General features: G+C 37.2%; 1 protein-coding gene across 5 annotated transcripts in view; it reads left to right on the top strand.

Annotated features, from left to right (window-relative positions):
- The window catches only part of ADGRL3 (adhesion G protein-coupled receptor L3), a 938,528-nt gene that overhangs the window by 367,504 nt on the left and 545,272 nt on the right, over window positions 1-25,752 (top strand). For 4 of the 5 annotated variants that reach the window (XM_065913892.1, XM_065913894.1, XM_065913891.1 and 1 more), the window contains exon 4: window positions 3,606-3,809. The exons of the other annotated variant lie outside the window; for it this stretch is intronic. In XM_065913892.1, coding sequence (XP_065769964.1) covers window positions 3,606-3,809 — 204 coding nt within the window. The remainder of the gene's footprint in view (window positions 1-3,605; window positions 3,810-25,752) is intronic. 5 annotated transcript variants of the gene reach the window in all.

The raw sequence follows: 25,752 nt of genomic DNA, 5'->3' as shown, positions 1-25,752 counted from the left end.
TGGGAGGGGGAATCGGGATGGGGAAAACATAAATCCATGGCTGATTCATGTCAATGTATGGCAAAAACCACTAAAATATTGTAAAGTAATTAGCCTCCAATGAATAAAAATAAATGGATAGAGAAAAAAAAAAAAAAAGGCAGAGACATTACTTTGTCAACAAAAATCCGTCTAGTCAAGGCTATGGTTTTTCCAGTGGTCATGTATGGATGTGAGAGTTGGGTTTTGAAGAAAGCTGAACCCTGAAGAATTGATGCTTTTGAACTGTGGTGTTGGAGAAGACTCTTGAGAGTCCCTTGGACTGCAAGGAGATCCAATCAGTCCATCCTAATGGAGATCAGTCCTAGGTGTTCATTGGAAGGACTGATGTTGAAGGTGAAACTCCAATACTTTGGCCACCTCATGCAAAGAGCTGACTCACTTGAAAAGACCCTGATGCTGGGAAAGATTGAGGGCAGGAGAAGGGGACCACAGAGGATGAGATGGTTGGATTGCATCTCCGACTCAATGGACATGGGTTTGGGTGGACTCCGGGAGTTGGTGACTAACAGGGAAGCCTGGTGTGCTGTGTTTCATGGGGTCCCAAAGAGTTGGACACGACTGAGCGACTGAACTGATCTGAACAGACTTTGTCCATGTGGGCAGTGTTACAGCCCCTCCACTTTTGCTGCTAGTGGTCAGTGATTCGGATTCCTTTGTAGAAATGGTCCGTTTAAAGATAGTTTGATCTATTCACACACTCCAGCTTCATGGAACACCTTTCAACCTAATCTTCTTCAATTTAAGAGTCAAAATCTACTTAAATTCCTAGTATTTTTGTGTTTTTCCATCTTACCACATGAAATAATTTTATCATCTGATCCAAGTCTATTCTTTATAGGTCCACAGACCTTGCTTTCTAGTAGTTTAAGCACTCTTATTTCTTGTGTAAACTGAGATTGTTTTATTTCATGCAGATACTCATATTTTTCAACTGATAGTGATTGCATTCCACATGCATTTTCAATCAATTACAGTTTTCTGCTTACTGTAGCAATTTACCTTTTCTGAAAGAATTGATCTCTATTTCAGTTCTTATGTCTTTTTCCCTATCCAGCCCTAATACTTTTTCTCTATAAGCTCTCTTCAGTATCTTAACCAAGTGGCTGGTTGTTCGCAAACCAAACTCCTTACCCTGGTTTACAAGGTCAGTGATCTGGCAGTTGCTCATCTCTCTGATCTCAGTCCAGAACACTCTTCTCCCAATCCACTGTACACAGTTTCATTGGCCATTGTGATAATTCTTGATCAGCCCAAGGCGATTCCAGATTGAGGCCTTTGGAATGCTCTTTACTCCTGATTTTTTATGACTAGCAACTTCTAATATCCTGAGATCTGTTTAAATTTTGCTTCCATATGTAAATCTGTAAAAATCTAAACATAGTAGCTTTTTTTATTCTATTTAAACTTTCTGTGGATTACTCATGTCTATTTGATATTGAAATCATTTATGTATTTGCATGTTCTCTGTCTCCCACACAAGAATGGGTGATTCATTAAAGTAGGTATGTGATCTCTTTTATTCACTAATGTCTCCAGCACCTAGAAAAGAACTTGACATATAATTGCAACTCAGAACATATATGTTGAATGAATGAACAAGTAAATGCATGCTCCATCACTCCAGATCTTCTTATTTGTTAATTTGGCTGAGGGCAAAAATCTCTCAACTTTAGTATAACTGAAGCTTGAAGGATACGTAATAGCTTCATATTCTTTTTCCTAATTTCCTTCCATAGACCATAAAGATTTTAGGGAAAATATACCTGTATATGTTCATGTGGCCTGCCCTGGTGGCTCAGCAGTAAAGAATTTGCCCCCCACCCCCCACCCCACCAAAAAAAAAAAAAGAATTTGTCCCCAGTGTAGGAGACACAGGTCGAGACATGGGTTTTATCCCTGGGCCAGAAATATCCCCTAGAGAAGGAAATGGCAACCCACTCCAGAATTCTTGCCTGGGAAATCCCATGGACAGAGGAGCCTGGTGGGTTACAGTCCACAGGATCACAAAGAATCAGACATTATTGAGCAACTGAGCTTGCACATATTCATGTAAAAATAATAGAAAAATAGTCACATTGTCAACTTGGGTACAAGGAGAATGATATTTTGCAAGTTGAAAGGTTGGAAAAGATGACATTGGAGGTGGCTTTTTAGATATTTTAATTTTTGGCACAGCTGATTTGGCCTTAAAACTTGTTACTTCTTTTGATACCTTTTCATTCACAGAAACTGTGAAAATAGCATTCAGATTACCTTTTAGCTAGATATTTTAGTGTGCATACATTATAATGAGTTTAAATAAAATTTTGTTTTAGGGTGGTGCCTTAAAGATATATATTTAAACTTTTTCATTGTAGATGGATTGTTTGACAAATTTCTTAATATCATTTTTGCTTTTTATAAAGGCTGTATCATTTGTCATGATTTGGAGGAGAATGTGTTTTTCACTCTTAATTTTCAAATACTTTAGACACAAAATAATTTTAGCACGTCTGTATAAGCTTCTAGTGTTAGAATGATGATTATAAAATTCTCTTACTTTATCAGACTTCTTAGTTTCTCTCCTGACTGTTGAATGGTAGCCATATAGCATCATTATCACGGTTTTAATATGCATGTTATAATATGTTAAAATAATTGTGTAATGCAAAATTGTTTTCCTTGTAAAGTCTTTTTCTTTTCGTTTGCAGGAACATTATCACTATCACTCCTATTTATTACACTAGTTGCAATTAGTATAGAAAAGTGTATCTGTACCAATTCACACACACAGAAAAGAACTCCTGTAATTAAATTGCTCTGTTTTTCATAGCATAAAATGTATGACTGTTCTGTGAATATTAAAAAATAGTCATGTGTGTGTAATTTTATTTTTTCATTATTGTCTTGGTCTTCCATATTTATCCATTTATGTAATATGTACCATTTGTCAGTAAAATCACTGTGTATATATATATATGGCAAAAATGTATGTATATCCTTTTCATCCTAATGTCTGCCACAAACCTTAATACAGCATCTTTCCAAAAATGTTAAATAACCTGAAACATATAAATAAATATAAAATAATCCATGTAACAACTCAACAAACAAAACTAATAAAAAAACTTTCTGAAAGTTTCTTCACCCATTATTATATCAAGCTTTTTGTGTGTAAATATTTAATTCAATAACCAGTATTTCCATTGACACAGACATGAGTGCCCATAAATTATAACAGAATGCTGTGAATTTATTACAAATATAATCATTATGTTTTTCAGGCAGCTTTCTCTGCTTTCGATCATTATAGTTAATTTTCTAGTCGTTGTTAGGAGTTAGGATGAGGTTTTTGGCTTACTTAAGATCGTGATTAACTAGGACAGAGTTACACAGTCCATATCGCACTAGTGTCCAGGAGATGTGAGCTCCTTAGGTCCAGGGTTGTCTGTGGGCCTGGGGGGGTGGCGTCCAGGGCCTCGGGCCCGCAGCAGAGAGCAGCCTTGGGAATAGCCCCAGCAGGGCTCCTCTGAGGCCGGCCTGAGCTGAGCGGAGTCTGATGGTGCGCCCTGCGGTCCCCGCAGGTGGCAAGCACAGTGAACGACATCCAGCCCTCGCGTCTCCACTGCGACATGCCGAGCGCGGCCCAGGAGGCGCTCTACCTCCAAGACACCTCCTTCAGCAGCCAGCTGCGGAGCGCGCCACTGCTCATCGCGGACCAGGGCCCCGTGGAGCTTCCAGAGGAGTTCGTGGTCCAGGTGCCCATGGAGCTCAGATCTCAGCCCAAGGTGCGGCCAGCGGTGGGGAGAGAGGGCTGGGGGTGGCTGGGTAGGGGCCCCGGGGAGGCTCGGCCCCAGGCTGTGCCCCAAGCGTGTCTTCTCGTAGACCTCTGCATTCGCTTATTGTGGCCGATGTTTGCAGCCAGTGAGATACTGACCTGTTGTTGAACAGTGCATGCTTGTTCTACATTAGAACCTCATCGCTATTTCAAAATGTTTGGCTTTAAATTTCTGATTTGGTTTGAAATATTTTCACAGGAAGTTTAAAATTACTCTTAGTGACCATGTCAACGGTTGTAAATTTGAATGGTTGTAAAAGACACATTTTAACATTTCTGATCATGTTTGAAAAACTATTCCCATCAGTGGAAAGTGGAAAGATTTTTGAGGAGATTATGGTGAAAACATCTTGGTTAGGAATTACGTGTAGTCATTTTAGAGTCCATCCTGATAGGAAAGTGATGGTTGCAGAAGCAACCAAATTTTTTAATGGAAATGTTCGAAAGTGCTTTATTTTTATTATTGTCTCTTCAACTGGCAAGCCTTTGAAGTTCCAGTGAGGAAAATTATATATTTTAAAAAATCCAGTTTTAGTCTTTTTCTTAGTACTTCATATATATATATTTTATCTTTACATAATATTTAGTCAATGGAGTTTTTTCTTTCCACTCATCAAACTTTATGAAGACAATCTTATCCCTCTAATTTCTCTCAGGGAACATAATATGTATAATGTAATATAAAAAAAATGCAAATATTATTTAATACTTATGTGCTTGTTATGTATACACACTATTTATATAAATACTTTATTTATAATTTTCTTTGTGTCTGCAACATGAAAGAGGTTGAGAAACATCTGGCAGGTGGAACCATGAGTATCAAGCATTATCCCAAAAGACACTCACATCTCCTACACCGTAATTTAATAATATAGGAAATACTGTCTAAGAAACCTGAAATGCCACTATATTAACTGAGCTTGTCTTCTGAGCACCATGAAAGAACTCTGTGGTAAAATATGTTGGAATACTGTATTTTAGTTCAGGGACTAAGGGTTATTCATCACCTTTTTATCAATTTGAGATTTAAGTTCAGTTCAGTTGCTCAGTCGCGTTCAACTCTGCGACCCCATGAACTGCAGCACCCAGGCCTCCTTGTCCATCACCAACTCCCGGAATCCACCCAAACCCATGTCCATTGAGTCAGTGATGCCATCCAACCATCTCATCCTCTTTCGTCCCCTTCTCCTCCTGCCCTCAATCTTTCCCAGCATCAGGGTCTTTTCAAATGAGTCAGCTCTTCACATTAGGTGGCCAAAAGTATTGGAGTTTCAGCTTCAACATCAGTCCTTCCTGTGAACACCAAGACTGATTTCCTTTAGGATGGACTGGTTGGATCTCCTTGCAGTCCAATGGACTCTCAAGAGTCTTCTCCAACACCACAGTTCAAAAGCATCAATTCTTCTGCGCTTAGCTTTCTTTATAGTCCAACTCTCACATCCATATATGACTACTGAAAAAACCATAGCCTTGAGATTTAAGAGACCTATGATATTTAATAAACCTAATTCTTCAATTACTTCAGCCACATATAGTAAGTTTGTGATGATGTTGGCACTCACAGTGGCTCTTTCCACTCAATCACATATTTTATTTAGTGGCCTAGAGTCTTTCAATTCAGATTAGCATTACTTCCCTAACAGTGATGATTGGGGGTCAGTGGTGGGTGGTAAGTGCATATATTTCTACAGAAGCGCATAGAATTGACTCCAGTGTGTTTGGACAAATTAGGGGAAAGGTATAATATATATTCTTTAAGGATTCTTTTTTTTTCTGTTTTGTATTATCATTTTAAATCTGAAATTCTCTAAATTGGGTACAGTTATATTTTTCACAAAATGTGCTTTAGCAATCAGAAAGTTTTCCCCATGATTTAGGCTTTTGATTTATATTATGAAGCAGTAACACAAAATTAATGTTTTTTTTTTAATTTGCTCAAATACATATGTACTCATCACAATTTCTAGTACTAGTGAAGAAGAAATCTAGAAATCAATTTTACTTTCTGAGTAAATGTTATAAATGTTTAAATCAGCAACTGTAACATAAACACAGAAACATACACACACCCCTGTTGGCAATTCAAACCAGCAGTCAATTAGCATAAGTTCTTTCCTATAGTACTTTTACTAATATGTTGGCTGAATTTATACGTTCCACAGCTTTTACAGCTTAATAAGATTTTCTGTATTACTAGCTTTTGCTTTTTTGCCATTTGTGTGTCAGGTTACATTGTAGTAAGGGGATTAAGTCACATTTTTCTATCTATTTACAAATAGGAAAATTGAATTATATTCTATTTTGGACAGAGACAAAAATGAGAGTATCAGGAAATCTCTACTTGATCTTGTAAATGAACACTTAGGTAAATATCATGTGATTTAAAAGGAGCCTAGGTTATTATGTTAATCTGCTATGATGAGGTAATACTTTCTGAAAGTCACTTTTGTGCAAAAGTAATTTTATCAGTCAGAGAGCAACTAAAGGTCATCTTTGAATGCTCCCTGTAGAAAGAATAAAGAAGATGAAGTAAATGTTACAGGGGCATAATCTTTCTTGATATGGAAAATAGTACATACAGCTAGAACACATGAACTGGTATTAAATATGAAATTAAAATAAGAGATATCACATTACTTTGAGCTCTTCAAACTGAAAAGACATGAAAGAATTCAAACTGGAAAATGTCAGTGAACTCCAGCTTCCTCCCTTCTTCTACCTGCCTTTCTAAAAGAAAAACAACAGTCTGTTATAGAAACAAGATATTTTAAGATACAGAAAACTCAGAGAAATATAAATAGTAGAGCTTGGTATTAATGCAGTCTTTGATTGGAATACAAAATTGATATTACTTTAAAAAAAGTTAACCTCTGTTTGTTCTGTTGATAGCCAAAGGAGCAAATAGAAACCCAACAAACACAGCCTTCACAACATAACAAAACCCCTTTTATTTGTCTGAAATTAAGCGTTGCCCTTTTTTTCCCCTTTATATTCATTTGATTCCAGATAGCTAATAGAAGCTCTTGTGAGTTAACGAGTGTTTGGATTCACAGGAATTAGGACTTCACAGCAGAGCAGCAAAGCATAAAGAATTAAAAAATATTGTCCTCAGAAGACATTTTTCTCTTTAGCATATTAAGGCAGAAGGATGTCTGAGGGCAGATTGCACGGTTAATGACTAGATATCAAGACTTTTCCTTGAAGCTAAAGGAATGTTAATGTGTTTTTTATCAGCATTTTCCTTGCTTTAATTGTGATTTTCATGCAGATGCATAGAAAGTTCATTGAGATGATGTACACATAAGCCTCCTGCAAGCCACACGTATAGTGTGCAGCGTTCATACACGTGTTCTCTCGGAGTACAGCTGAAGCATTTCCATCCTGACAGGTCATAAAAACTCTAGTAGTCCGTGACCATTTTTAAGCTTAAGCTTACCTTTTGTGGGAGTCAAAATGTTTTTACAAGCAGCTTGTATAGTCTCTCAGTCCCTTGATGAATCACATCCACCTCTGCCATAACTATTTTTTTTTTCCATTTTCCCCCATTCTTGGGTTTTTATGTTTATAGATGAGAATTCTTTCATGCTAATTATAGTCTATTTGATTTTTTTTTTATTGCTTTAAACACAAGTCAGCCTTTAAATTAGTCTGCTGCTGCTGCTGCTAAATCGCTTCAGTCGTGTCTGACCATGTATGACCCCATAGACGGCAGCCCACCAGGCTCTGCTGTCCCTGGGATTCTGCAGGCAAGAATCCTGGAGTGGGTTGCCATTTCCTTCTCCAATTAAATTAGTCTGAATACTGGTAATTCCTTCATTCATTCTTGCCTTCATTTATTTTTTCCTCTTTCAATTGTTCATAGATGTATGCTGGGCCTTGCTCTAAAGTGGCCGAAAGGCAGAGATGGAGAACTAATAAATTTTAATGGTATTGGGAGATAAAAATAATACATTGTGACAGAAGTTTGCTAGAGGATATCACTTCCTTGCACCCAAAGAGGCAAGAGCTTTGTAAAGTATTGATTAACTTATGCCCTAGTATGTGTGTGTGTGTGTGTGTAATTGATGGTAGGTACTATCTGTAGGGGCCGTGTTTTAAGAATTCATAATTCTGACTTCCCTGGTGGTCCACTGGTTAAGAATCAGCCTTGCAATGAAGGGAACACTGGTTTGATCCTGGGTCAGGGAAGATCCCACATGCCACAAAGCGACTAAGCACACATGCCATGACAATTGAACCCGCGGGCCAGAAGCCTGGAGCTGCAGGAAGACAAGCCGCCACAATGAGAAGCCCTCACAATGCAACTAGAGAGTAGCCTGAGAGCTTGCTTGCTGCAAGGAGAGAAAGTCCAAGAGCAAAATGAAGATGGAGCATAGCCAGTAAATACATAATTAATTAATTCAAAAAATTTTTAAAAATACATAATTCTTTTGGAAATCTAAGGACTATTAAGCACTGGACCTTGGTTATCAGTAAATGATACCAGGGGATTTTTTTTCCCCCCATGGGCCTAGTTCCTCTTTGATTCTTCTCTAGCTTTCTGACAGTTTTCTTTGCTCATTAACATTGTAAATGACTGCCTGCCTGAATTGTACACCAGTGCCCTTAGCAATAGTACTAACCACCAACTGGCACTTGTCTTGCCTTTTAGTTTGAATTTCCAGAAAGGACATTTACTCCTCATTAGTTAGGCCTGATTAAACCCCTGGTTTAATTATTCATGTCACTGGTCTTCTTAGGATGTAGGGCCATATAGAAGCAATTTTGTAGTAAAGAGGCAATACTGAGACGCTATTACAAAAGTGAGTATAAAGTCCAATGGTACACGTAAGGAGAATATCAACTCAGTTTTGGAAGATTGGAAAAGATGCTCCTGAAGAAACAGGACATTTAACCTGGGATCTGACAGCCAAATAGTAGTTAACCAAGTATAGAGGTAGAAGAAGAAAGATACTATTAATTTTTAAAGAAATGGTACCAGACCACTTTACCTATCTCCTAAAAAACCTGTGTGCAGATTAAGAAGCAACAGTTAGAACCAGCCGTGGAATAACTGACCTGGTTCAAAATTGGGGAAGGAGTACAACAAGGCCATATATTGCCATCCTGCTTATTTAATTTATATGCAGAGTACATCACGTGAAATGCCAGGCTAGACGAATCACAAGTGGGAATCAAGTTTGTGGGGAGAAATATCAACCTTAGATATGCAAATGATACCATTCTCATGGTAGAACGTGAAGAGGAACTAAAAAGTCTCTTGATGAGGATAAGAGAGGAGGCTTGAAACTCAGCATTCAGAAAACTAATGGCATCTGGTCTTGTCACTTTATGGCAAACAGAAGAAGAAAGAGTGGAAGCAGTGAAGGATTTTCTTTCTTGGGGCTCCAGAATCACTGCAGATGGTGACTCTAGTCATGATATTAAAAGACACTTGCTCCTTGGAAGGAAAGCTATAACAAAGTTAGACAGTGTATTAGAAAGTAGACATCATTTTGCTGACAATGACTGTACAGTTCAAGCTATGGTTTTTCCAGTAATCATGTATGGTTGTGAGAGTTGGAACATAAAGAAGGCTGAATGCTGAAGAATTGATGTTTTTGAATTGTGGTGCTAAAGACTCTTGAGAGTCCCTTGGACTTCAGGGAGATCAATCAGTCAATCCAAAAGGAAATCTGTCCTGAATATTTATTGGAAGGACTGATGCTGTAGCTGAAGCTTCAGTAAGTACTTTGGCTACCTAATGCGAAGAGCCAACTCATTGGAAAAGACCCTGATACTGGGCAAGGTTGAAGGTAAAGGGAGAAGGGGGCGGCATAAGATGAGAGAGTTAGTATCACTGACTCAATAGACATAAATTTGAGCAAACTTTGGGAGTTTGTGGATTACAGAGGAGCCTGGTGTTCTGCAGTCTATGGGGTTGCAAGGAGTTGGATATGACTCAGCAATTGAACAACAGCAACTAATATGGAAACAGTAGTACACAGGCCTAGTTCAGGAAGGATAATTTCTATTTGTTTGCCCAGAAATAATCTACAGAAGGTAAATATGGCATGATATACTGTTATGAGGAGTTTGGAATTTCTCTGATGGTAGTAAGGGTAATATTAAGTTAATTTTAGAGCAATTGAGGGAGGAATGAACTGCCATCTGCATTTGACAAATAAACTAGAGGCTTCAAGGCTTGAAATGGGAGATTATTCATTAATTCAGGTAAGAAATGATGTGGCACTGACTCTGGGAAAGAATGACATTGGTGATAATGAGGATCTATTGACAGGAGTTATAGGATTCATTGGATAAGTGAGTAAGACAGAGGGAAAACCCAGAGAAGACTACCAAGTTTCTATCTTGCATGAGTATATGAGGAATGATCCTATCACTTACTGAGATAAGAAAGACAAGAGCAGACAGAAAATGTTGATAAGGAATGATGGTGGTGTTACCCAAACATTTACAAATGACTTCTTCAATACATTCCTTTGAATAGAAACCCAGGTTTCTGGTTCTGAATTTAAGAATGCTCAACTTAAAAATAATATGTTAGTCTGAAAAAATATATATAAATGCTATTAATTGAGCATGACATTCTCATTAAAAAGAAGAAAAAAATTATTATTATTCATTAGGTATTCTATTTTGCCTTAGATTCTTCAACAAATGAGCGTCTGGTAGGCATTCAGGCATTCCTTCTATCTAATACTTCCCAGTAATACCTAGCAGGGCTTTAATGGAGCCAAGATGTGATTTGATTTTGAACTCTCTTGTGTTTCCGTGAAACCCTATATATGTTCTTTTGGAATGTATACTTTTCAGTTCTGTGGCAAAGAGGCAAACTGAATGAGGTTAAGACAGTTGATCTGCAGGCCTAAATATATTTGGCATTCATTCAGTCCTTAGTTCAGTGTTCCATGTCAAAATTCAGAAAGGAAGTAAGAGACTAGTCTCCTCATATTTGGGCTCATTAACAATGTAACAGAGAACATTGTTTAATGAATAATAACAAAAAATAATCTTCATGTGCTTTTGAGAATACCTCAGAAATGAATCTTTATGTATATTTTTGCCTAATTAAAAATGATTAATAAAACAGAATATCTCTTGATGGCATTATAAAATGATGTTTTATCTTAAGGAAATGTTTAATCAGTTATTACTCAGTTATTAAAAAGAATACATATGAATCAGTTCTAATGAGGTAGATAAAATTGGAGCCTATTATACAGAGTGAAGTAAGTCCAAAAGAAAAACACCAATACCGTATGAAGTTGCTCAGTCATGTCCGACTCTTTGCAACCCCATGGGCCCACCAAGGTCCTCTGTCTATGGGATTTTCCAGGCAAGAGAACTGGTGTGGGTTGTCATTCCATTCTCCAGAGGATCTTCCTGACTCAGGGATCAAACCTGGGTCTCCCAAATTGTAGGCAGATGTTTTACCATCTGAGCCACCAGGGAAATCCATATTAACATGTGGAATTTAGAAAGATGGTAACAATGACCCTATATGTGAGACAGCAAAAGAGACACAGATGTAAAGAACAGACTTTTGGACTCTGTGGGAGAACGCAAGGGTGGGGTGATTTGAGAGAATAGCATTGAAATATATATATATATATATATAAATATATATAATCATATGTGAAATAGATCGCCAGTCCAGGTTTGATGCATGAGACAAGTGCTCAGGGCTGGTGCACTGGGATGACCCAGAGGGATGGGACAGGGAGGGAGGAGGGAGGGGGGTTCAGATGGGGAACACATGTACACCCATGGCTGATTCATGTGAATGTATGGCAGAAACCACCACAATATTGTAAAGTCATTAGCCTCCAATTAAAATAAATAAATAAATTTTTTAAAATCATTGATTAAGAGTCTTGAAAAATAAAAGCTGCACTCCCCCCAAAATAAACACTTTCAAGTCATAGGTCCAAGACCACAACTGCAGAACTCACCTAGTTGTACATATGAAGGCATTAAAATAAACTGAATTAGGCAGGGGGAGGTTAGCAAAACCTCATTTACTGTGATAGTTGTAAGACAGTGATTTGGAAATGGAGCCAGTTATACCATGATCTCACCAACATGAGAGGGGTGGTCATGGACACTGGAATAAGTGAAGAACAGGGAGGGTAACATGGGATGCTTTAAAACTTACAAGCCAAAGTACATGCATCTGGTAAATAAGATTAGTGCATGCATGCTCAGTCGTTCAGTCGTTTCGAACTCTGTAACCCTGTGGACCATGAGATTCTTCAGGCAAGAGTCCTAGAGTGGGTTGCCGTTCCCCCTTCCAGGGGATCTTCCAGACTCAGGGATCAAACCTGCATCTCCTGCACTGGAAGGCAGATTCTTTACCATTGAGCCACCAGAGTAACCCAGAATAAGATTAGTAAGTAGCACATTTTTCTCTTACCTCAAACTACATCTCCTTCCACACATTTTTTATCTTTCAACCCCATGGAGTTTCTAACAATTTGTCAGACAAGTCCTTCCCCCTTCCTTCCACATCTTTGGCAAGTGCCATTATTTTTGCTGGTTGGCATGTCCTATAGCACCTGAGTCCTCCTCAGCTCAGCTAAAAATTCAATGTAGGACTGCCTTGAATTGATTTTTTCTCTCCTTGCACTCATCCTTAGCTGTATTCTTGACCAAACAATTTTTATCCTCCCGCTCATTCTGAATTAGAGTGGCCTGAAGATGTGTGTGTGTGTGCATTTGATAAATAACTTCTCTTCACTTCCTCCTGGCTTTTATATTTTCATTTTATGTAAGCAATGATCACAGGAAAACCTGAGCCTTTTGTACTTTTCAGTTCAGTGGCTCAGTCGTGTCCGACTCCTTGTGACCCCATACGTTTTTATATGTGTTACTTATATTGACTTTGATGAGTTATCCTTCTAGCATGTTCTCATATTCTTACTCCCCAACTTTTGAAAATCTGGTTTTTATTTTGTTATTACATTGCAATCTGAAGTGTATAGGTTAAGTCCAGGAATTCAGGGGGAGCTAGGGAGATGAAAGAACTTGTAACAGAAGAACGGAGATAAATGTTGCTACAAAAATGGAAGCACTGCTTTACAATCTCAGTCTTTTGGATATAACTGTTGCTGCAAAAGAATAATATAACACGGCCTTCAGAGTGCTGTGTTAGCTTCTTGTTTTACATGACAATATAATATTATTTCAGATAAAAGCCCCCATTCATATTTGTTTCTTTCAGTGAGGTTTGCCAGGTTAAAGAAAATGTCAGGTCGAACTGATATGCAAAATTTAGCGTTTGGACACCACCCTTTAGAATGATTGTGTGTGTGTGCTAAGTTACTTCAGCCATTTCCGACTCTTTGCAACCCTACGAACTGTAGGCTGCCAGGCTTTTCTGCCCGTGGGATTCTCCAGGCAAGAATACTGGAGTGGGTTGCCATGCCCTCCTTCAGAGGATCTTCCCTACCCAGGGATCAGACCTGAGTCTCTTAAGTCTCCTGCATTGACAGGCAGGTTCTTTATCGCTAGCACTAACTGGAAAGCCCTTTAGAATTATTAGGTTCACAGTATTATATTTTTACATGGGAAGGATAATAGGTATTTAGGAAAATAGGTAAAGTATTGAGGTTAAAAAAATAACAAACTTTCTGGCTTAAAATGTGATATTTTAAATCATTTCTTTAGGATATTCTTTCTTCCCCAAATGGTATAAATACTAGAACGATGTATCCAGTGGAAAATAAATGCATTAATGAGATGGGCCTTAATATATTTCCAGGAAAATGTGATAAACACTTTTGTTTCTTTATGTTGCATAAATTATAAATTATTTTCCCTTTCCATCTGACAAGTAAATTTTGAGTAGCTTTTCAAAATGCTCATGGAAATGATATTTTTTGCTATTAAAATTTTCTTGTTACCAAGAATTTGTATCATGAAAAATAGACACAAAACCTTGACATTCTATCCCCAAAAGAGTTAATTAGGGATATATAAATTGTTTCATTAATTTATTGAGTGTTTGCCACATAATAATAATTGTGTATATGTTCCAAAGAAATAGGTTTTACCCTTCCAGTCACAGGTGCTTTTCAGAATAAATTATTTACTGGAAAAATTTTTCCTTTTTCTTATGTTTCCCTCCAACTCAAATAATATGTGATAGTGAGAAAGATCTGAAGTATATTCCAGATACAGAGAGGAAGTTTCCATTATATTTATAGAAGCCTTATCTTGAAATTAAGATGAAAGGGAAGAGGACGGCAGGTGTTGTTTTGCATAGAATATCATACATTCATAGACTGGTTTATGTCTGGTTTTTAGATTTTTGCATTATTCATGTATGTCTCTAGCACAGAAATGCAAACATTTGGCCAGGCACTCTAATTTGCTATTTTTCTCATTCATATGTATAGTTAGCCAAACTGATAATTTCCCTCCCAAGTAATACATCCTAAAGAAGCAATTCCTCTTTCTTAATCATTATACATGTCTTTAACTCTCAACCATTTTGTTTTTATTGCTATTGAGAGGGTAGTATTATGGAATTAGAGTAACTGTATGAAATTTAGGGTCAGAAAGATTTGAGTTCATTCTCACCAGGGGCTTCCTTGGTGGCTCAGATGGTAAAGAATCCACCTCGAATGCAAGAGACCAGGGCTCAATCCCTGGGTTGAGAAGATCCCCTGGAGAAGAAAATGGCAGCACACTCCGTATTCTTGTTGGGAAATCCCATGGATGGAGGAGCCTGGCCAGTACAGTCCACGGGGTCACAAAGAGTTGGACACAACTGAGCGACTAACCCTTTCAGCTTTATTGTTTATTAACTGTATTAACTGAGGCCAAGGACTTACATTTTAAAAAATCTTCATTATCTCATCTGTATAGTGAACTAATAAAAGTATATACATTGTTGTTCTTATGATTAAGCATCATAAGTAAATATATCAAATATGATTAAGCTCATAGTTTTTGAGACCTAGTATGCATTCCTTTTTTTGGTGTTGTTTTATAATAATCATACCATAGACATAAAATGCAAGATCCATGATAATTTTTCAATGAACTATTTAGTTTCTTTTAATATTTTTGTTGACTTTGGAAGAGACAAAATGCTGTACTCAATTACTGGGTTCATGTTTCTGTCACAATCATGGGTTCATAGCTAGGGTAACTGAAAACTGAGTGTAAGTATCTTGATGAGAAAATAACTTCAGTTAATTTAGTTTACATATTGGCTTTTTCTATAATGCACATAGAACCCTCTGTAAGGCTATTTCTTTCCTCAAGGATTTACAGTCCGTTGCTGGTGACAGAGAGAGTTGGCAAACCATAAGCATTTGACTCAATGATTTGGTGAAATATGGTGTCATACAACCACCAGGGAATGGAATGGCTCCCCACTCTAGTCTTCTTGTTAGGAGAACCCATGGACAGAGGAGTCTGGTGGGTTACATTATCATGGGGTAATACAAATGCTGTCGTATTTTAAAGGAGGAAGAAATGGCTTCCCTGGTATGAGCTGGGGATTTTGGAGAAAGGAGTAGAGGTAAAGCTAAGACAATGTGGAATTTTTTTTTTTATTTCTAGATTTTGATGTGAACTATTTTTAAAGTCTTTATTGAATTTGTTATGATATTGCTTCTGTTTTATGTTTTGGTTTTGGCTGCAAGGCATGTGGGATCTTAGCTCCCTGACCATGCCCTGCATTGGAAGGCAAAGTCTTGAAGCATTGGACCACCAGGAAAGTCCTGATAATGTGATATCTTAACTAACTCTTGAAAAATCCCCAGAATCATTTGCAAGCTTAGATGGGAGGTGCTGGCAGTGGAGGATGTTCCAGGGAATTGAATTATGTGAACGAAGTTATAGGTGAAGAAAATTATGACATTTTCATCAAACAGTGAATTGCTTAGTTTAACCCACAATAAGGGAATAAGGAAAGAAGTTTGGAAAGTAGTTCGTTGCCATCTTGTAGGGGGTCTTAAATGCCTGGGTGAGACTTTGTATGTAATTTTGTCTGTCATAGGGATTGTTTGGAAGCTTTTGATCAGAGTTGCAGTTTAGAACTTGTCAGGATTATGTAGGAAGGTTTGTGGTAGAGAGAGACTTGAGCATGGAGAGATCAGTTAGGTTGTTGCCCTAGGGCAGAAGGTAATGAGTGTCTGAACTGGAGAGAAAGCAATGGGGATGGAAAGAAGAGGAACGATGTGAGAGATGCACAGAAATTGAATCTGCAGTGCTTGACTACTAATTGGATGTAGGAAGTGAGGATGAGGGAAAAATCAAAGATGCCTAGAGGACTAGGCCATTCATAGAGTTAGGATGACAAGAGTAAGCTTTGGTTTTCAGGGGGGAAATGATGAATCTGATCTTAGAAATAGTGAGTTAGATGTAAAATGAGAACCAGACTTTGAAATATTAATCTAAATATTGAGAGAAGTTATTGCTAGTAATAGAAGTTAGACATTTTTATCATAAAGGTGATAGATAGTTAAGGTTATTGGGGTTTAGGAGATTGTCAAAGCAGAAAAGAGAATGAGCAAGAAGATATCCTGGGGGCACACTTTCATTTAGAGGAGGGAATATTATAAGTCAGTGGAGGGGTAATCATATCAGGGGTTGATACAACTGGCAAAGGGAACTCCCAAACTTTTAATATGCTTTACCACTCTGGCAGCCTCTGCTGATGCTAATCCACAGAAAGTTCTTAAATGCATGATAAGGTGATGAGAGAATGTGAGCTAATAAGTGACAAAATGAAAGTATTTTTGATTCTGATAGATTTGTGATGTGGTGATCTTTCTCAAATATCCTCTAGCAAGTAGAGCTTATGATAGATGATTAGATTTATTAGTATGTATGTTGGAATTGGGGGGAAATTGATTATGTCTAGTGATTTTCTTCTATTTTAGAATTTTCACATATTCTTTTTTCATCATGGTTTAGTTGTGAATCATCAGGCTAAGGTAGTGCAGGAGTGGACACATGTTACAAGTATGTAAAATTTTTTAAAATTTTAATTTCTAGAATGTTGTAATACTGTTTGAGATTAATAGAAAAATGCTGGGGTTTTTTTATGAGACTTGGAAATTAGTAATTAAGCTACAAATTATATACTGTAATACATTTTTACTGGTTGAATCTAAATATATGCAGTCAGTAGCAAAATAAAAAAAAAGCCTTGTTTAAACACTTATATCACTTTAAAATTTAAGAATTGTACAAAGCAGATTGATTTTTAAATTTTATTTGAAACTGCTTGTCTTGTGAAAGAGAAATTTATTCCTACAGTTTCACATCTGAAAGGAAAAAAGGTACCATTTGTTCATCTGGTATTTATAAATTTTCTTTTATTTATATTAAGTAATGTGATTATTTATAACATTAGAAAAATAATATGATTATATTGGGGAGATATTCTGCCAGAATTATTTGACTAGCCTATGAAGATGTGTGTTTTGTTGGTTTTCTTCTTACTTCTTACCTTTTATTTGTCCTGTTATACAGATTTGTTTACCATCTTAAACGTCTATGACAGCATAGTATTGTTGAAAAGATACTTGTATGAGGTCCATCTTTTCATTTCTCACATTCTTAGTCAATATATACATAGGTGCATATTCACAGGCATTTAAACAAAATAAACATGGTTATGTAATCCATGGATAGGACTATACTAGAGTAGATGTAAGTTAAAATCTTTATTTGTATTGCTTTGTAGTTCAGAGAATGTGAAATTATTATAAGATATTGCCTTACATTAAAGGAAAGTTGTCACTAATTGAAAACCTCAAGGCTTGTTTTATTTTTTGCATTGCGTGATGTATTTACCTTTTTGCATTTATTGTGTTTATTTTTTGCATTGCATTTGTGTGATGCATTCACTTGTTTTCCCCTTAAAATATTGTAATGTACACATTGGGTTATGGGGGCACATGACAGGGAAGGTGACGAGGTGTTTTGATAAAGCCTCTGGGAATCTCAGGTTCTGAGCCCTGCCTAACTTAACAGCTTCATCTCTTTCAATTCCTCCTATCTGTGCCACGTTTTTAACTCTGTGGAGGTATGGTGGTTGTCTTAATTTGTGTTCTCACTATGCACTTCCCTCCCTTTTTTGCCTTTCTAATTCCCATTCATACTGTGGTGCTTGGCCCCTGGGATAAGACACAGTGGAATTTGGTGATGAACAGGGTGGTTTCTTGGGCCAGAATGCTCTGCATTCAGTCCTGACTCTTCTACTTGCCGGATGTATCACCTCTTTATGCCTTCCTTCTCTTATTTTTCAGATAGAATAATAGCAATACTACTTCATAGGGCTGTTATGAGCACTAAGTGAGTTAGAAAACGGTAAAGCATGCAGTAACAATAAATGTTAGTCCCTGTTTTCCTTCTGTTCTGTTTTGTTCTATACTGTATTCTTTGGTGTCCCTTCCTCCGGGAAGCCTTCCTGGATCCCAGGAGGCTAGGATATATCAACATTATTGTATCTTGCCTGTTTACTCATGTGTTTTCCTCCTTGGACTGTGTTTAAGAACAGCGGCTGTGTCTTTCATTTTTATATCTCAGGCACCCAGAATTGAGCATGCTGTGTGGTAGGCACTCACATTTGTTGAATGAGTAAATAAATTAATGAGATTTGAGAGATATGTGCTGTTGTGTGGGAATTTATATCAGTACAGTAAAAGCCTCTATGTAAACTACCAGACAAGTGAAATTATGACTTCAAGGCACACAGACCAAGGCATTAAGATTCTGGAATTACATGCTTTATATAGTCTGTCGTGGGAAGCCCGTTACAAAGCTGTAGGATACATTTGCACAGATAGGACGAGTTCCATTGGATGATTGAAAAGGTCACACTTTCTTAATTCTGTTTATGCAGTGTCGCGATAGCCTCATTCACTTTCTGCTTCGTCAGCTATTTCTGCTACTGATGTGGTTACAAAAAGCAGATAAACAAGGAAGTTCAGTGTTGGGAGGTATCTACAGGTAACGCTGACTTACTTTATTGGAGAGATGCAGAGGCTTGTACACTTGACTGCAGCTATACCCTCCTGTTTACTGTTGGGCTGCTGTGGCTTATATCGGCCTTTTTCAAGAGAAGAACACATAGCATCAGAAATGGGCCATAACAGATGTAACTAAGGGGTGCAGATGTAGCTGCTGCTGCTGCTAAGTCACTTCAGTCGTGTCTGATTCTGTGCGACCCCATAGACGGCAGCCCACCAGGATCCTCCATCCCTGGGATTCTCCAGGCAAGAACACTGGAGTGGGTTGCCATTTCCTTCTCCAATGCATGAAAGTGAAAAGTGAAAGTGAAGTCGCTCAGTCATGTCTGACTCTTAGCGACCCCATGGACTGCAGCCTACCAGGCTCCTCCGTCCATGGGATTTTCCAGGCAAGAGGACTGGAGTGGGGTGCTGTTGCCTTCTCTACGGATGTAGAGGGGAGGTAACTATCAATCTAGAGGTGAAATACTCTGGGCTTTATGAATGTTTAAGATTTATGGTCTTTATATCCCGTTCTAAGTAACACTCTTATTTGTTTCATTCTTGTAATTGTTCCGTTAATTCTGTAACATGTATAAAGGTTACTAACTTACTCTCTATTCTTCATACATTTTATGAATTTTACCTGTGTCTCCCAAGTTACTTGCTTATACTTAATGTATATTTAACATATAAGTTTTACCTATACATTTGTTTCTTATATCTATAGCAGATTAAATGTTCTCAATTGAAGTAGCAAATACATATTGCATGTGTTATGGCTAACCATAAGCTCTGGTTTCCAAAGAGACCCAGTTTATACCTGTTGTCCTCCAATAATCCTTATTAGTATCCTCTCCTATCTCAAAAGTGTCCCGTTTTGAATGATAATGTATTGGGTTAGCCGAAAATTTTGTTTGGGTTTTTCCATATGATGTTGCAGAAAGTATGCATGAACTTATTGGCCAACCCCAAATATTGCCACGTTAGTATTAATCCACCATCTGTTACTTGTGTAACTATGTAAATTGAGGTAAGTTATGGAATACCCCATCTATACAATTAGTGTATTAGCTATTATTTGTAAAGCCCTTGCAAAATCCAAAAGTCTTTGATACTCAGGAAAAAATGCATAAACCATTTTACTTCATTGAGGCTATTCATATAACTACTATCCTGAAGACAAGTACATTTTTCCATTAGAACTGAACCTAAATGCAGGTTGCATGTAAATGTTTGCATTAACTACTTTGAATTATACAAAATTACAGTTTTAATTTATACTTGAGGTGAAATATTTGAGACATTATGACCATCAACTTTAAAGTTGAAAAACTAAAAGCATTTTTATTAATTTCTTTAAAAATGGAGTATATTAAATAAAACATTTTGAAACTATTATATGTGGTTTTTAAAATACTTTATGACTGTGAGTTCAACCTCTGCTTGTATTCTTACCTATATATTGAATTAAATGGTTGGCAAGGAACACTGGTTTTTGAAGAAGGTAATAACTTCAGTTTTCAATGTGATATATTTTCAGATATCCATAGCCAGTTCTGTAGGGATTTTGAGAATAATGGGAATTAAAGTAAATCAGATTTTTAGCAACAGATTTGGATATCACCTACAGAGAGGAAATCACATAAATATATGAATTGTCCCAGAAGGGTTAGTGTAGATATAGAAGGGAAGTGAAGAAAAATTTGGATAGCACATTTTTTACTGGTGAATTCATTCTTGCTTTGTGGGTCTTTCAAGATTGACAACTAAAAATCTTACCAGAGGGTAACTGAATTTTCTGTACTCTGCAAAAAGAAATCTTCCTAGAATATGTGGATATTCGAACTATTTCATTTTAATGCAACATTGTTTATTTTAGTTTTTTTCATGGGTAGAAAATCTCATGGCCCAGGATTGAGTTTGTTGGACACAGATTATAGAGAGGTTTTGCTGTTTGAATTTTGCACTTATATATGGTTATTCCAGTTTGAAGGGGCTGGAGTGATACAGTCGTCTATTATTCAAGTGTCCCTACACCCCTGCTTAGGTGATGACCTGACACCACCAGAAAAAATGATTCTACCAGTGTAATCTTATACCACATTAAATTTGAAAATACCAGGGTATTTGATGAGTGATTAAATAACTTGAGCTCAGTGGAAACCCTCCTTTTTGTAGGTGGATGGAGAAGCAAGATTGATGGAAATGTACTGATCTGTGTATACCTAGCAGTTTATAGGAATTTGTATAGGTGTCGATGGTAACACTTGGCACTCAAATGTAGTAGAGAATTTATCACACTGTCACATTATAGTTATATATATATATGTACCTTTTTCTCCTTACCTGATTATAAAAGTCTTGAGGAACTTTTATTCATCATGCATTTGCCTGGGTTCATAATATATCATCTATGACTTTGGGTATTTATCCAATAAATATGTCTTTAATCATATAATAACTGTAATACAAATAGCACAATGTTTGTGAGCTGTAGACAACCATTTATGAAAGCAGGATGTAACTGATACAATACTGATATTCTTGTATGGCATATCACTGACGAGCTTATTAAGCAAATAAAATGAGTGTGCATGTTTGCACACATGTTCTTTCAAAGACCTGAATCTCACTTAAATAATTAGATGCTTTGCTCCCATCTCTACCCTGCAGGAAACATGTTTTTCTTCTAGTTTAACTTGTGTTATCCTAACAGGCTACAGTTCTGATTTTAGTTGTTTGCTTCTGGGCTCTGTGGAAGCTGCTCATTAATTCCTTTGGGGTTGTGGAGGGGAGGAAAGGTAAGTACCTTTCATCATCCTATGATAGCCTCGGGGGTTCATTCAAGAACCTTGGTGGCTTGCTGTGGCGATAGCAATGAACAGCTCTTCAGTTAGAAAGACATTATAATTAAAGCATTTCATTTCCTTCATTCAACAAGCTTTTACTATGAACCTAGTGTGTGTAAATGAATGACTCTCTTTAGATAAATAATAGGGATCTGAAGATTTGACTCCAGCTTGGGAAGAAATGATAAAACAATAAATAAGACAGAAGATGGAATAGAGAGGAGAGCAACCCTGTTGTAAATCATTAGAGAAGGGTTAAACGTTGGAATAAAATTCCCTTATATGATGTGCTCTCTGATTTTCTAATAGTATGCCTTGCATTTCCTCCTGTCTGCTTAACTTTGCCCTTAGTAATTCCTAAGAAAAGCAGACGGATCTTTTTATTCTCTAGTATACTTTTGTTAGCCTGTGGAAGTATTATTTTTTACCTCCCATGATACAGTGTCCATGTTTCAAATTGAGGTGGTATGTTTTCTACCACATGCATGTAAAATAAGGAAAGGATCATTTTGGTTGTCTGCAAATAACTTATTTGATTCAGTTCTGTCTGTTTTATAATACTGAGTCATTAACAAGCTAAAACAAGCTAAAAATATTTGGCAGAGTTGGCGATCCCTTTCCTTAGGTGAGATCTTGGAATCAGAAAGTGCACCTCAATTTATATGAAGGTCACCGGTTTATACGGAGTGTGTGAGGAAAGGAGGCAGTCAGATATGCATGGCTGCATCTGGACAGGAAAAGCATTGCGTTTATAGCCACACCAGCTCTTGCCTTATCTTCAAAGTTGGAATAAAAGCTTGTATGACTTGGAGTGGAAAAAAGTTTATCAACAAGATCATTAATAACTTGGTACTCAGCTTTTCAAGTTACAATTAGCTGCTCAACAGCTGTGACCTTCAAGAACTGCTCATTATTGTTGGTCTGATTGTTCACTCCCACTCAAGATCTCCTTTCAGAAATAGTTTCTCTGACATCATTGACCCCCAGGGGTCAGAGTGAGAAATGAGTCTTCAAGCATTCATTTGTAAGTCTTGTTTTTGCAGGATGCTATACATGTGTGGATGTGGGTGTGTGTCTGTGTGTGTTTGTCTAAGGAATTCAGCCGATTGTGAATGTTTCATTGTAAATCCAGCTGTTTGGTCAGATCCCAGTTAGGATGATGCTTGTTGGAAAAGGGAGACCCCTGGGAGTACGGAGAAGATACAGTGGCCTCAAAAACAGAGTAAAACTGATGGTGGCACAGACTCCATTTTATTTAGATTTTTTTTTTTGAGGCCTCAGCACACATGCTTGCCGAGCGCTGTCATGCACTGTGTAGCATCTGAACGGATCAGCAGGGATTTTAAACATGCTGTGTGTTTGGCGTCCACTGCAACCCAAAGAGAAAGTGAGGATTAGAGAAACTGTAGTGAAGTATGAAATGAAAGCTCAGCTGCAAAAGGAGGACTGGATTATGTTCAACTTGTTTGCCTCAGTTCCTTTGGAAATTAAGAACATGGTGCTCTTAGGAAAAAGGGATTTGGTTTCTCAAGGTGCAGCGCCTAATCTCTATGTTCTGACAGGAGGCTTAATTAGGGAAAAGCTATCTGTCATGACACAAAGAACAAACAAATCGACAAGAAGGTTGATAGAATTTGTTAATGAAAAGGACTTTTCTGCCCAATTATGACTCAGAGTCATATCTTTTACTCTTTAGGGAGTCTGGTCAGTAAAATGTATATATAATGAAGTTTGTGAAAATGCAGCCTTGGCAGTTTCAACCTAAGATTTCAAACATGTGAAGTCATTGTGACTCTCGGTGGAGGTCTCTGGAGGGGACAAGCTGGTCTGGTTTCTAGTTCTGACTCATTTGCTTCTATATCAGGTGGTCCATGACAGCATCCCTGGCCTGCGTGCTTTTTAGCTTTCATTTGAAAAGATGGTGGGACTGAGTTAGACTTGCATAGTCTGTAAAGCTTTTGGGGAACTGCAGTTCTTGGCATTGTAATCTCTCTGAGGGCATTTGTATTTCTCTATCACCTTCATTTTAACCATATTCACTAGTTTTACTATTACTAGCTTTAATGACCAAAAGAACCACCGAATAAAATCTAAATAAATTTCAAAGGTCTCTTCCTATGTTTTCTGACATTAGCCCTTCTACCACAAATCTTTGCCATGTCTAATATCAAATGGTTAGGTTACTATTTTCTATTTTTTGAAATGTCCATATTCATGAATTTGTTCATATTATGACTTCTAAAGCATGGCTTTTTCATACTGTTCATGGGCTTCTCAGGGCAAGAATACTGAAGTGGTTTGCCATTTCCTTCATGGTAAATGCTGGGCTGGATGAAGCACAAGCTGAAATCAAGATTGCCAGGAGAAATATCAGTAACCTCAGATATGCAGATGACACCACCCTTATTGCAGAAAGTGAAGAAGGACTAAAGACCCTCTTGATGAAAGTGAAAGAGGAGAGTAAAAAGTTGGCTGAAAGCTCAGCATTCAGAAAACTAAGATCATGGCATTTGGTCCCATCACTTCATGGCAAATAAATGGGGTAACAATGGAAACAGTGTCAGACTTTATTTTTCCGGGCCCCAAAATCACTGCAGATGGTGATTGCAGCCAAGAAATTAAAAAATACTTACTCCTTGGAAGGAAAGTTATGATCTAGACAGCATATTAAAAAGCAGAGACTTTACTTTGAAAACAAAGGTCTGTCTAGTTGAGGCTATGGTTTTTCCAGTGGTTATGTATGGATGTAAGAGTTGGACTATAAAGAAAGCTGAGCACTGAAGAACTGATGCTTTTGAACTGTGGTGTTGCAGAAGACTCTTGAGAGTCCCTTGGACTGCAAGGAGATCCAACCAGTCCATCCTCAAGGAAATCAGTCCTGAATATTCATTGGAAGGACTGATGCTGAAACTGAAACACCAATATTTTGGTCACCTCATGTGAAGAGCTGACTCATTTGAAAATACCCTGATGCTGGGAGGGATTGAAGTCAGGAGGAGAAGGGGACGACAGAGGATGAGATGGCTGGATGGCATCACCAACTCAATGGACTTGAGTTTGAGTAAACTCCAGGAGTTGGTGATGGACAGGGAGGCCTGGCATGCTGCAGTCCATGAGATCGCAAAGAGTCGGACATGACTGAGCCACTGAACTGAACTGAACTGAAAGCACGGCTTTGCGTTCAAATATCTAACTATCCTCTAAAACATAACTTATTTATGATGAATTGAAACTTCATCATTAAAGTTGATATTTTAGCTAAAAGACGATACAGATGAACAGCAGCAGTAGTAAAAATAGCTTACTTATTAAAAATGTACTCTGGACTAGGTGCTTTTTGTTAAGTACTTCGCATTAATGTATGTACTTCATATATATTGACTTATTTACTCCATAACCAACCTATGATATAGGAACTACTATTATTCCTTTTACAGATTAAGAAATTGAACACAAAGAAATTAAATGACTTATTCAAAGTCATTGCAGAAATAAGACTTAACCCCAGGCAATCTGTAGCAAAATCTGAAATCCTTACCTCTATAACCACATTATACTGAGTGAAATACAATGGACTTTCTTCAGGAAATCTAAGATTTCCATATGTTTTAGACGTTAGAATTATTAAACACATTCCTAAAACTGCATTAAATATAGTAAACTCTTGAGGGAGAAGATTTGAGAATACAGCAAAATTGTCAAGTTGAATTCATTGTGTTTGAAGATTAACCTGAATTTAAATCCCCAAGTTGATATTTCAAAGCTATATTTTAAGAAAGATTATATTTCTGAGTATTGGAAATCTATCTCTGATTACTATAACTGATTAATTACCAAAAAGGGCATCCTTGCATGTCGAAAAGAAGTTGAAATATATAACATTCATCTCACTAGATTTTTATCAAAGGTTTCATATGGTAAAAAGGGAAATAGTCCTCCAACTAATAAAATAAAATTTAAAAAAAAAAGGGAAATAGTCACCAAAAAAAAAAAAAAAAAAAAGCCACACACCTTTAGTCACTATGTCATTAGGATCAGCTGGTTTGAGCTGGGGCAGTAATGG

Source organism: Muntiacus reevesi, chromosome 22, assembly GCF_963930625.1.
Source record: "Muntiacus reevesi chromosome 22, mMunRee1.1, whole genome shotgun sequence".
NCBI lineage: Eukaryota > Metazoa > Chordata > Mammalia > Artiodactyla > Cervidae > Muntiacus > Muntiacus reevesi.
This window is presented reverse-complemented; position numbering and strand designations above follow the sequence as displayed.